Source organism: Pyrgilauda ruficollis, unplaced genomic scaffold (genome assembly GCF_017590135.1).
Source record: "Pyrgilauda ruficollis isolate IOZ18807 unplaced genomic scaffold, ASM1759013v1 scaffold7, whole genome shotgun sequence".
Taxonomy (NCBI): domain Eukaryota; kingdom Metazoa; phylum Chordata; class Aves; order Passeriformes; family Passeridae; genus Pyrgilauda; species Pyrgilauda ruficollis.
Genome location: NW_024528821.1, coordinates 3,001,936 through 3,015,201, shown reverse-complemented (window position 1 = coordinate 3,015,201; position 13,266 = coordinate 3,001,936). Strand labels below are relative to the sequence as shown.

General features: G+C 39.5%; 1 protein-coding gene across 1 annotated transcript in view; it reads left to right on the top strand.

Annotated features, from left to right (window-relative positions):
- LOC121363085 (connector enhancer of kinase suppressor of ras 2-like) overlaps nucleotides 1-13,266 on the top strand; it is a 162,473-nt gene that overhangs the window by 59,398 nt on the left and 89,809 nt on the right. The window contains exon 2 of the mRNA XM_041485172.1: nucleotides 789-952. Within this exon, the coding sequence (XP_041341106.1) occupies nucleotides 789-952 (164 nt within the window). The remainder of the gene's footprint in view (nucleotides 1-788; nucleotides 953-13,266) is intronic.

Here is a 13,266-nt window from a genome sequence, read left to right as displayed (position 1 = left end):
GGGACCTCTGAGAGACCTCATGTAGCTTTCAGCAGTAGATCCGTGTTTAACCCATTGTTCTGGCTGGAAATTCAAAGCATGTGTGGTTTAGAAAGAGATTTGGAGGGAAAAAAAATCTTTCAGTGTTGTTAATCTTTCTTCTCTGGTCTGAGAAACGAAATAATCAGTTATTCTCATTCTATCAAGTTTCAGGGTGAAATGGAACAATTCCTTGTGCATGGGTGAAATTGTATTCTTAGTTGGAGGTGTTGTGCCAAAACCATTTTTCTGTTGTTTGGATTCAGAAATCTGGATAATCTGGGGTGAGAATTGGCAGTGGTTGTAGCAGAGTCAGTGTGGGTGGGTACTGAGCCTGAAAAACTCTTCCTGATCAGGGACAGCCAAACTTTATGACCTTGAAGAGTCCTGGAAGAGTTACAGGAAGAATTTGTTCCTAATCATAAGATAAACTTATATTTAGGTCTTTGTGACATCACGAGAAAAAGGTTTTTTACAATGTCACTCTCTGTGCTGCTTTGTCCTTCCCTTGTCTCCATGAAGGTTTTGAATTACTATTAAAATGTTTAAGAATGTTGAAAATAACATCAGTAATATAAACTTCTCTCTTTAGCAGCATGTGCTGGGCTGTGTAAGTTAAATTTTAATTTTCATTACACACTTTCCATAACAGCCCCAAACAAGGAAGTCCACTTGCACTCCCAAGAAATTTCTGTATTTCTAAGCTACAGAACTATTTCATTGGGTTTTTCTCCTCTCTCTGAATCTGTGCTGTTGGCTTTTCTAACCAGGCCTCGATGATTGCCTCCAACAATACATCAAAAACTTTGAGAGAGAGAAGATCAATGGGGAGCAGCTGCTGCACATCACTCACCAGGAGCTGGAGGAGCTGGGGGTGACTCGCATTGGCCACCAGGAGCTGATCCTGGAAGCAGTTGATCTGCTCTGTGCATTGGTAAGTGCCTCCTTGCATCACTCACCTTGATCAGCTGCATTTATAAATTTACAAACCAAACTAAAAATAATGTAGAGATTCCTCTACGGCCACACGCTCAAGCAGCCTTTGTTCTGTAAATGACAGACATGTCCTGGCTTCTCTCAGCTGCACAGAAACTATATTTATCCATTTAATGATTATGTCTGATGGTCTTTGGTTGCTTTTCCTCTGACTTTCTTGGTCCTGCATTCAAATGCTGCTGACTATCACTCCTGGCATCCATATGGTTTTGTAATGATGTGCCATATGCCCTTGTATTTCACTGACATTTGCCACACTGCACTGAACCAAGTAGACCTGAGTGGTTTAACCATGCCAGCGTTCAGAGAGATGGTACTACACAGCCAGAAGGTAATGCTAATTAGACTGGAAGATTGTTTAAAATGAGCTTTAAGATGAGACTGGATGGTAAAATTTACTTTATCAAAACTACAGACACATATGAAAAAAGTTGGGTTTGGGTTTTTTCAGCAACCTGCAAGCTCTTGGAAGGACATTATTTGTTCATATTTTTAATTACTTGGTTACTAATTTGGTTAACCTCTTAACAAAGCATTTGATATCAAAAAATTATTTTTTCCTCTCCTATTTTATTCCTACCAGCTAATAAAATGTGATGCATTAACTTAATTCTAAAAACAAAATAACTTCTGTTCATGTGGGTGGACAGATGAAAGCATATTGAAAATATTAAAACACAAAATAATAAAATTACATAGGTAAATTACATGTGGCAATCATAGTATTCTACTTCTTTATCAGGAGTTCTGCTTTTGAATAACTGGGTTATCCTGTGGGAATTCGATAAAGAGAAATTGTTTCCAAGAGGGAAACTGGCACTTAGAATTAAGATAGCAAAAAAGTGAGGTAAAATGCACTTGATCTGGGGAAAAAAAACCCATTTTTAAGTACCTCTTATTATTCATCTTCTTTCCTGTACCTCGAATTACAAAATACCCTCAGTGTGCCTTGAGATCTGCCCCTCCAAATGAAACAACTCTGTCAGAGCAGGGACATGCTTCAGGGGCAGGTGTGTGCTGCAGACCCCACCAGCCAGGGCCTTTTGGGAACACCTGGCCCCAAAGTCAGGAGCTTTTCCCTGGACATCCAGGAGCAGCACAGCCCCGTGTCACTACAGCAGAGCCCTTGGGACACTCCTTGGGACACAGCAGCCCCCTCTGGGAAGGCATCTCCCTTCAGTCCAGTGTGTCCTCAAGGAGGACCCTGCTGACTCTTTTATTGTGATTTTTTTTTTTCTTTTTTAAGCACAGAGAATGTACCTCTTGCTGCTGGTCAATGGTGCAGCTCTTGCTGTGCTGCCTCCTGACCTTACTTTTCTTTTTGAGGCAGGATGGGGATTTTCCAGCTTCTGGTATAATTTATTTTGCCTCCTGCCTTTCTGCCCTTTCTCTTCCTTTCTCACTCTGGCTCTAAAATGCCTTTTTCTTTTTTTTCCTGCTTCTAAATGTTCCTCTCCCTGCCTGTTCCGTGTGCTTTTCTGCTGCCTGCAGCTCTGCTCCTGGGGGTGTTCTCCTGCCTCTGACATTTCTCCTTGGCTCTCTGTACATCATCTTCTTCAATTCTTGCAGGATCACAGAAAAGCCTTACCAGACTCAGTAGGAAATCTATTTTAAATCTGTACTCATTTATTAGGATTTGGATCCATGTAATAGAAAAGCATTATTAAGAATCTCACTTTAATTATTTTAAATAATGGCAATAATTGAATGAGAGGAGAGCTGATGCTGCCTTTATGAACTGAAATACATTTCTAAAATATCACTACTGTATTCTTGTTCTGTGCTAACTCTTGAAAAATTAATGGCTTGTTGCACTGATGTCTGACTGCTGGCCAGAAAAAATCATGACTCGGAATTGCTCACTGATATGGATTTTTAGAACAGCTAGTCCAAAAACCTGAGGAAATATCTTATTTTAAATGTAATTTTTAAAGGAGCTAAAGATTACCTCTATTTTGTTTATGCTACTAAACAGGAGTTAACATACAGGAAATTATCGAAATCAGAATGTCTTATGGAACATGTAATTTTGCCCCTGATTCACTGAATTGCATTACAAATTTAATACAGTTTATGAGCAGGTAAAACAGAGCCCCAGGCAGTCAGGAATCAGTACTTTAATACCCACTTTAATGTGTCTTGGAAATATGGGCAGGGTGCAGAGCACAAGCTCTGTTTGGACATTCATAAATATAAATACTTGAATTTTATTTTCAACATTTTTAATGGAAAAAAAGAGCAGGGAACCACCAATTCCAACAACCTGGTCTTAAAATCCCACCTGTGGAGGGGAGGCACCACCAGCACTTTGCTCTGTCCCTCTGTCCCTCCCTCTGTCCATCCTGGTGTGCTCCCAGTGGATCTGGGTCTCTGCTCCTGTCCCTGCCCTGCTCTTGCCCTGCCTGGGCTGTGTCAATGAACATTGATTTTTTTTTCTGTGCGTGGATTTCTGGATTGATTTCTGGTTGGCAGTGGGCAGTGCCCAAGTTCATGACCCATTTCTCCCAGGCAGCCTCAGCAGGATTTGCAGTCCATCCCTGCAGGGTGGGCTGTGGGAACATGAGAAATCTTTCCTGGAGAAACCTCCCAGGAAAGCTCAGGGGTGGTCAGGAATTCACACTGGGCAGGGTTTACCTGCAGAACAGCTCTGCTGCTCCAGGAAACCCAGGGAGATGTGACTGTCTGAGCTCCAGCCCTCGGGACATGCTGGAATGTGCCTTTCAGGAGGGTCTGAGGGCTGCTGCTTTTGTGGGATGGGCACTGGGTTTTTGGTGGGGTTACACCAAGAATGGTGCCTCAGCTGCTGTTCCAGGGATGCAAGCACTGGAGAACACCCCCAGAACCAAATGCTGACCTGTGAAGAAGGTTCTAATTCAAAAATAAACTAAAACTAAAGGAGTAAACTCTTGTTTTTTATTCCTATTCCCAAACCACCTATTAGCCAGATTCCAAAGGCAAATTATTAAAGGCAGGGAATGTTTGTTATGTTGTGCATCATCCCTTGACATGACTTTTGCATCTACTTTTCTTTTGAAAGCAAGCTGAATTCAGGTAGGAAATTCATATGAGGATCCTGGCTAGAAAAGATTCCACACTCGAAGATGTGGGAAAGAAAAAATGTAAGAAATATGAAAAGGGAGTAATAAGAATATTCAATACTCCTATGCAATATGGTGATATAGAAGTGTATGTATTTTATCTGAAAGTTAAATAATTTCAAATGTTAAAATAATATCCTTTATGAAAGGGTAAAAAAAGGATTAAAAAAAAAAGGGGTAAAAGAGTGCAAAAGGTGAGAGGAACTTTTTCTCTGTAGGAAAGAAAGTCCAGGCACTGTCTGGGGCTTGCTGAGGGGTGAATTAATGTGCTATGAAATGCAAAGGCACAGGTGAGCTTTACTTTCAGCTTCAGTTCTTTGCCCATTCTGGAAAGACATTTTTGAGTTGCGCTTTAATTATGAAGAAAATTGGGAATGATGGCTGTGGAGAAAAATCCAATCTGGAACATCAAAGTTCTTTCTTGCTAGGGTGGTCAGAAACTGCTCTGCAATTATTTATTTGAAGTGACCTAAATAACATTTAGGGACTAAAAATTGTGGGCCACTTGGATTTGGGCTGTAGCTTTATTGAAATTGAAATATTAATTGGGATATCTATTGGAGGACTTGTTGCAGAGAGGCTGAATCTGCAGAAGTAACAGTGTCTGGGGAAAAGAACTTTTTGCTAGATAGTAAAGTATACTGGAAGCAAGAAAAAGGAATATTTTTGAGGTCAACGTGGGTTGCTGTTCAAATCTGCAAGTAAAGTTAATTTAATTAGGACACTATTGGAGTCAGTATATTGTTAAAGCCTGCACGAATTAAAATATAAACAGTGAAGAAAGACTGATAATGAAAGGATGGAAAATGAATAGGAAATGAAAATAATGCTCCAATAGAGATTATATCTCTAAGTAATTAAAAGTACTGTTAATTCACAGGCATTCAACTTGTGAAATAAGGCCTTGTGCTGGGAAGAAATTTCAAGGAGAAATAAAGATTAGAAACTTTGTCTGCAGTTTCTGCAAGGCCACAATCCAGGCAGGGTGGGGTTTCCACCAGAAGGCACAATAAAGTCACCATGGACAACATGTTTACAACATGCAGGAATTTATTTTTATATTTAGTTGGGGTTTTTTTAAAATAACATATGGGTCACAGCTGCCAAAAAAATTTTATTTTCCCTATCATTTTTCTAACATACTTCTTTATTAAGCATCTTCCTAAGGAATTTACAACAGCAATAGGAATCTGTTGGTCAGGTGGAAAGCAGTTTGCAGTGATTTATTTTGAAGCACACCATGGTGAAGTCTTTCTTGGCTGCCTCTGTATCTATTGATAACATTGTTCTTCTGAATTCTGATTTTCCTAAATTAATACAATTTTAATGGCCACACCTGCAATGATCTCTCTTGAGATCCTTTTAATTTTTCATTCTGCTAATACGCTTTTTGATTTGTCAATTTTGCAAGTATATTAAGAAGTATTTTTTCTTACTTTACCTGATTTGTGAACAAGTTTCACTTTTAACAAGTCATTCTATGCATCAAATACTTCTTTTCCACCCATACTTCAGGGGTTGTCCAAAGGTGATTATTCTAGACTAAAATCTTCATTTTATATACATAGAGATGCTTGAATAGGTGGAAATAAAACTCTTTTTTTTTTTTTTTTTGGAATGGAATGCCATCCCTCTTGGTGAGAGATGAAGAGGTTCCATCTCCTCAGTGGAACGAGGAACCTGGCATATACATTATTTTTGTCTCCACAAACATGTATGCATCCAGAGAGTTTGATTAATTTCAACTGGAAAAGAAGTTCAGCTTTTGGCAGTCCAGTGCTATTTATTATGCTGTGCCAAAACATTGAATTAATACTGTTGAATTGAGTGGGTTAATTATTGCACATATTAGAACATGTGTCTCATCTTTTGATTAGTCTAATTAGCTGCTTCATTCTTTCTTAGCCTTTTAAATCATGCAACTTGGACAAATAACTGATTTTAATGATTGTCTGGGTTTGGGGTTTTTTTTTTTGTTTTATGTTTTGGTGGTTTTTTTTAAAGTCTGTTGACAATTTTGGCATTTTCAGATTTCTTTTAGGATGAGGGCATTGGAGGAAGATAATTAAGTTTGTACAAACAATTCAAAGTATCCTAAAATCCTGGGATTTTACAGGTGTGTGCTTGACTCTTCTGTCTTACTGGGGAGAGGTAAAAATTTCATGGTTTTGCTAAGGTGTGCTGGAGAAGTCTGGATGTAATTACACATTATTGGTGTCAAGTAACCACCAAAATGAAATCCTTCCTAAAATCACCGGGCTAAAGGCAGCTCTGGGAGTTGATCTAAGCAAAGAACAAAGTAAAGGGGAATTTTTCTTGATGTCTTTCCAGTCTTTCCAGTGTTCTCTTCAAGGACCACTGATTCCACACCAGTTGTTCCCCAGTAACACACAGCAGGAGTATTTTGGGTACAGCAGCAGCACCAGCAGTGCTGGTATAAAAGTGCAGCAAGCAAAATTTTCGGAGGTGCCCAAGCACAAGGTTGTTACAAAAGGAATTAAAGACAAAATTGACTTTTGGATTTGTGTTTTTGTGTTAAATACATCAGAAACTTAGGCTTGGACTCTGTAGAGAACTTTATCCTCTCTGAATTTATCATTCCTGCAGAGCAGCCATGGCCACACAGCCTCTGATGAAGACCCAGGTCCCTCTGGTTATGGGATGTGTGTTTATCCTGTGGCCAGACACAGACTGGAAATGCTCCTGTTCAGGTGTTCCAGGGAGAATTTCATCCCTTGCAGTAATATGAGGTGCATAAAGTGGAAATAGGAGAAGGGAAGTTGGCTGTGTTTTATTCAAAATTCAGCTCCTGCACACAGTCCAAAGGGGAATGCAGGGCAGCTGAAATCCAGACCACATCTAATTCCTGCCCACAAACAATGATATTGGGTTATCAAGCTTCAGATAAGTTACTTCAGGCTGTTTCTGTATTCTTCCTATTTATGATTTTGTTTAGGTTAAAAAACCAGGAAAAATACAAATTTGCTGTGTTGACTGCTACTAATTCCTTGAATTTATGCACACCATTTGCCTCTGGAGCTGTTAACTGTTAACAGGCAAATGAGAGGAAAGAAACTTCTATTTTTCCTGTCTTTTGACATAGTTAAGAGATTTCCTCTTGTCACACAATAATTCTTTTTCACAAAATGGGGAGAAACATGTTCTATTCAAAGTGTTAAACCTGTTCCAAAGCTTGTAATTTTCCTCTGAAAATGCATCTGTTTAAGTAGTGAGATGCATTTAGTAGTGAGAATGAGGATCCCAATCCATGGCAGGCTTGGCTGGTGAATGGGCTCCTACTGGAGCTCCTGCATGCTTCTGAGAAAGAAATGTACTTATTTCCATTTAGAAATTTACAGAAGAATCCATTTATAATAATCCATTACTGTATTTCATGTTGGTTCTGTGTCTGGGTAAACTCAGTGGTATTCTGCTCCTGAACCTTTTATTCCTTTTCATACTGTGAGTTCTTGCCACTCACTGGCAGAGAACAACCCCCCAAAATAATTGCAATTAAATTGTATTGCTACTTATTAGGCCAATTCTGCAGGAGCAGAATTTCATGCAAATGAATAGGTAGGTAATGAACTGGGGTTAAAAACAATGTGTGTGCAACACTGTAGAGCAGGGCATTAGGGCTGAAATTCACTTCAACTCATGTTGGGTTAATATAATAGTATTACGTTATAATTCCCATATGTTCCTCTATCCTTAGTTTAGGGGCCATTAATGGAACACTCATTTCTGACATAATTTTGATTTCTCTTGAGGTTTGGAGCTGGAAGTCAGGGACTGTTTTTGTAATTTCAGCACTTCTCGGTGTCTGGTTTCCCCAAGGCTGATGGTAGTGATCCCAGTCACTGCTGGGGATAAAGAAATGGACATTTTCTCTGCACAGGAATAAAAACCTTTATAGCAACACCCTGTTCCAGTTCATGGTGTTTCTGTTGACACCAGCTGCCCCAGCATGGCATGGTGCAGTGTTAAGGGACTGCTTATTGCTTCTTTTGCTTTGATTTCTCTGGGTTTCACAGGCATCCTTTCCTGCACAATAATCCCCTCTGCCAATACCTGCGGAGAGCAGAAAGCAGGAATGCCAACTTTCATGTTTTAACCTTAATTTTAACCTAAACTGCTCTGTGTAAGCTCTTCTGTGTCCCCAACCTCACACTAGCCAAGATTTGTCTGCAGCAACATGGAGATCCCCTGTGGTCTCCTAAGGATGCTCACCCAGCCTTTGTAGAGCAATTAGAATTGACATATCCAATTAATTTATATGAATTATTGCTCTTCTAGAATCTCAATGTGAAGTGTATGGAAGAGCCTTGCAGTGACACATGAACAAATTGTGCAGCAGACCATTCACATTTTCTTTTCCATCATTTTCTTTCTACACTAAAATAATTAGAAAGAAGGATGCTTGCAATATTTTCATCCTGTGTCATCTCTTACTCATGATAAAATGTGTTGCTGGATTTCTACATTTCTTTTAATCAAATACATGCAAATCTTACAAAGAAATTTTCTGAGTAAAGCATAAAAATCCAGATGTTGCAAAGTTTGCTTTGGTTTCATAAAAATGCCTCTAAAACATCAATCTTTCATGGAGAAATTGAGTTTGAGTAATTTCAAATTCTAAATTCTGGGGTGGTAAGTCTTTCACTCTGATCTTTTATTGCAAACACAGACATAAAAGTTCAAGTGGGGCATATGAAAGGAAAATATTGGTTTTCTAAAATCATGGCTTGGAGCACTGAGGGCTTTGTGCTTTCTGTCAGGAACGAGCAGAGGGTTTGTGTCTATTGCATCATAGCAACACTTAGTTGTGCACTCCTGCATGAAATATTTGAATACATAATTTAAATCCATTAGCCAGCTGAGGTTGATAATCTTGACTTGGCAGCTTTATGAAAGGTCTTTACCAAAGCTGTGTGAATTCCCATATTTATTTGCGGGGGAGAACCATCCCAGTGGGAGTCATTCTCAAGGCAGGTGAGGTTTTCTGTGGCTGGGCTGCCCAGTTCATTCCCACAGCAGCTCTGAGTTTTGAGAGTTTTGTCTAATCCCAGCCCAACTCAATGGAACTGGGAGTCCATGAGGATTCCTGCCAGTGCTGAGAAGGTCCCAGAGTGACATTCTGGGAGAAAATTCTCCTCATCCCTGGGGAGAGGCACCAGCCCTGGGCCAGGGACACTCAGAGGGGCTGTTCCTGGCCCCAGAGCTGTGCAGTGTCCTGGGAGCCCTGTGGAGGAAGGGATGTGGGAAGGAAGAGGCTGCAGAGCATGGAAAATGAATCCTTTTCAGTGGAACTGCAAAAATAGAAAAGCTAAAACCTGAGGCATCACCACTGCTCCCCAGAATGTTTGTTACTCCTTCCAGAGGATCCTGAAGCAGCGTGGATGAAGAGCTGTGCCTGAACCCTTGGACTGCTCCAGGCACTGAGGGACAGCCCATTGACTGCATCCAGCTAATGGAATATTGATTCAGTCCTAGGTAATTATGTTAAATAGGAGGGGAATATTAGATTATAGAGGATAGAGAAGTCTATTTTTAGAACAAAAAGGAAGAATAATGCACACTAGTGCAGGAAGAGATAAGCTTCTCCCCTTTAAATGGAAAAAGTGTTATTACACTAACAAAATTTAAATTTCTTTAAGTTAACCCTAGAACTCAGTGATATACATATATTTCCTTGGTTTATTTGGGTGCTGAAAGTCTTAACCATCAAAGAAATTGTTCTTTCTAACAATCCACATGAAATATACTGGTAATTCTTAGTCTTTTAATGAAAAATAATTGCACAATTTCTTAAATGGTATTTCAGATATTTAGATAAAAACAACATTATGAATATTTAAAATTAGCTTTTAATTTTTTTCCTAAGACTTTCTCTTTCTTTCCACTGAAAAGGACTATGTTGCCTTTATTCATTGTGTGTTTCATTTGCAAAAACTTCTTTCCCTTGCAGAAAGCAACAGTTCCCTTTTCCCCTTTTCAAATCAATCTGATTGGAAATCTGTCCTGTGCAATGCATGGTAGCAAGCACTATACCATGGAGAATCTCTGTGCCCAGGAAATACAGGGAGTAGCTCAGTGAAAGTTCAAAAAAAGGTCATTTCCCCCCACCAAAAAATCACTTTTCTAATTTGCAAAGAACGTTTTCTTTCATAAATTCCTGGTAAGATATTTTTCATGCCACTGTGCTACATTATCAGTGTCTATGAGCTGCCTGAATTCCTGAGCAATTATCTGTGATCAGTTATTGTCAGGGATAAATTCATCTGCATGCAAATATCTGAGCATGCACATGCATATTCATGTCACTGTTGTTGACTGAGTTGCTTGAGCAGCCTTCAGCAAATTCACAATCCAAATAGATAAATGAACTTTTTTCATACTCTCATTAATGCCCATTCAAACGAATCTTGTTACTAATTTAATTTCTATATGCTGCTCTGAATTGTTATGAATATGTGGAACATTTCTCCAGAAATGGGGTGGTTTTTATGTGGAGCTACCACTTCTGCAGGGATCTAAGTTAAATGTCTGAGCCAAGTGAAATGTAAGTGTTGATGTAAGATTTCTAAGACCATCTTATAATTTATCCCCTGAACTTTGAATAATTCACCATTGATTCAAATTCTAATGTTATGTTATGTACTGAATCTTCTTTTCTCTGTAATCTTACATTTCTGCTTTGAGATACTTTAAAAAATGAAGAAATGAGGCTTTCTAGGATTGGATGGTTGGTTCTTACACAAAGCTGTTCTGAAATAAACAGAAGTTTAATTGATCACAAGGTTTTAGTAATGAATAATAAAGGTCTGTGGTTATTAAACAGTGCATTACACATGTGCAGCTCCCTTAGATATTGCAGAGAAAGGTGAATAAGGAGCGCTGAACTGTACAGCAAAGGCTTGGGTTGCTTTATCCTTGCCAGCAGAGTTGCCTGGACTGGTTACTGAGAATCCAAAGAGGAATTTGGGTGTGATTTAGGTATTTCTGAGACAGAACACATCAACAGGAGCCCAGTGCACACCAGGGAACAACAACAGCAGGCTGCTAATGACTCATGCAAGCAGGAATTGCTAATCATCTTTAGAAGTCAGCAGATCATGGTCCAGTATGGTTTTGGAGGAAATATTTCCTGCCATCCTTTGCTCTTGTTTGTTTTTCACAGCATCCCCAGTCAGCAGATTGCTCAGAGCTTGTTTTCCTACACATATGGAGGAGGTCAAGCCACCCTGGCTGTCTGGCTTGCATATGGTTTGTAATGGAAGCCATATGCAGATCAGTCCATCCTTAACACTGAAATAAAATATTGGGAACAATAATCCTGGGGATGTGGTAAGAAACCACAAAACACCTGAACCCCCTTCATCCTCCTGGGCCTCCCTTTTGTGCCACAGCTTTATTTCCCCACTGGTTCTTTCCTGGGAGTTGACATTGGAGATGTCAAATGTGCCCAGATGTCAGCTTGGCACTGGCCAAAGGCTCAGTGGAGGCTGCAATGCACCCACCACTTTGTCAGCACGGTCATGGGAAGGTTGTTCTGGTCATGGGAAGGTTGTTCTGGTCATGAGAAGGTTTTGTTATTTGGTGCTGCCGGGATATTAAGGTTTTGCTCAAAGAAAAGTACAAGAAACCATTAAATGTGTTTAGAAACAAAGAATTTTTTTTTTTCAATGCGGATTTGCTTCCTGGGATTTTAGATCTAAACTCCTGATGAAGTCAGAGCTGAGCAGAAAATGTGAATTAGAATCAGAGTGGGAGGGCAGCTCCAAGGGATGCTGGTGAGGAAAAGCAGGAAAAGCTTCTCCAGAGAAATTAAATCACAGGTCCAGAGCAATTCTCCTGTTTCTGAATCTGATGGTTCATCATTTCTGCAGAAATAACAATTGGTGGTTCAGATATGTAAATAATAATTTATTACACTTTACAACTGAAATGAGTTATGAGCTCTCCTCTCTTCTCTTAAAATTTTCCTTTCTTAAAGCTTTGGTGAGAGTGGGCACTAAATAGCCAAATAGCTGGGTTGATGTTTTGGTGTTTAGATTATTTACAAACAGAATGAAATTAAAATTAAGGGACTTGCTGAATGAGTTCTCTAAAACTATGAAAAATACAAGGAGGTTTCAGATGTTAATTAAAATTTCTTCAATGGGGATGGAAAAAAAACCCAACCAAAATATATATGGGAAAAAATGTAATTAAGGCATTCCTTGGGCATGGTCAGCAGACTCAGAGTGACATGAACTTTAAAAATAAATGCACTTTCTTTATACTTTATACAATTATGGCAGTCAGGAGTCTGCATCACTGAAGAGCAGATCCCACATTTTTACAGACCTTATCCAAAAATGACATTGGTGATGTGTCACAATGTGCTGGATTTCATGTGGGACAGCGAGAGAGAACTCTAAAATGTATTTTCAGGCTATGCACGCCCATCACACACATATCCCTGTAAGGCTGCCCAGTGGATCAGATTGGTTTAATTCTGTGGGACATTTCTGATATCCATTCTGTGTGTAAGGAGTTTGCTTTCCTGACATTTTTTGTGGTTTAGGCACTTGGCTCCTCTCTCTCTCTCTCTCTCTCCCCGTAGATCCCTGTGCAGCCCTCCACACCCAAACCAGGGAGATGTTCCAGTTTATTCAAGCTCACCCAATTAGGGGAGTATTTGTTTATTCCACAATTGAAATCACAGTGCCTCATTAGGATTAAGCAGAGCAAGGAGGCTTTGTGCAGTTTGCTCAGAGATCTGTGGAAGAGCTGCCAGGTAAAAGCTCCTTATAAAATGTTTAGGCAGGAGATCAGGGATCCTGTTAATTCCTGCTCATCTTAATCAGAGCAGGAACTGGTGCTCTGTGCAGCTTTAGGCTGGCCTAGAGTGGGGCAAGCCTTACATAACCTGAGATCCTTGAACAATAAATCTCCATCTCTGACCTCATCTGCTGCTTTGTCTCACCAGGGGCCCAATCACCTGACTCTTAAACATAAAGTTTAAACATAAGTCTTAAACATAAACATCTGAAGTCTTAAACATAAAGTTAACAATTTATTTCAAAACCTTACTCTGAAAAAAATACCTGTTTCAATGGCTGGCCTACCAATCTTTTTGAGTCCAATTTTTAAGGAAAGACTATCAAGC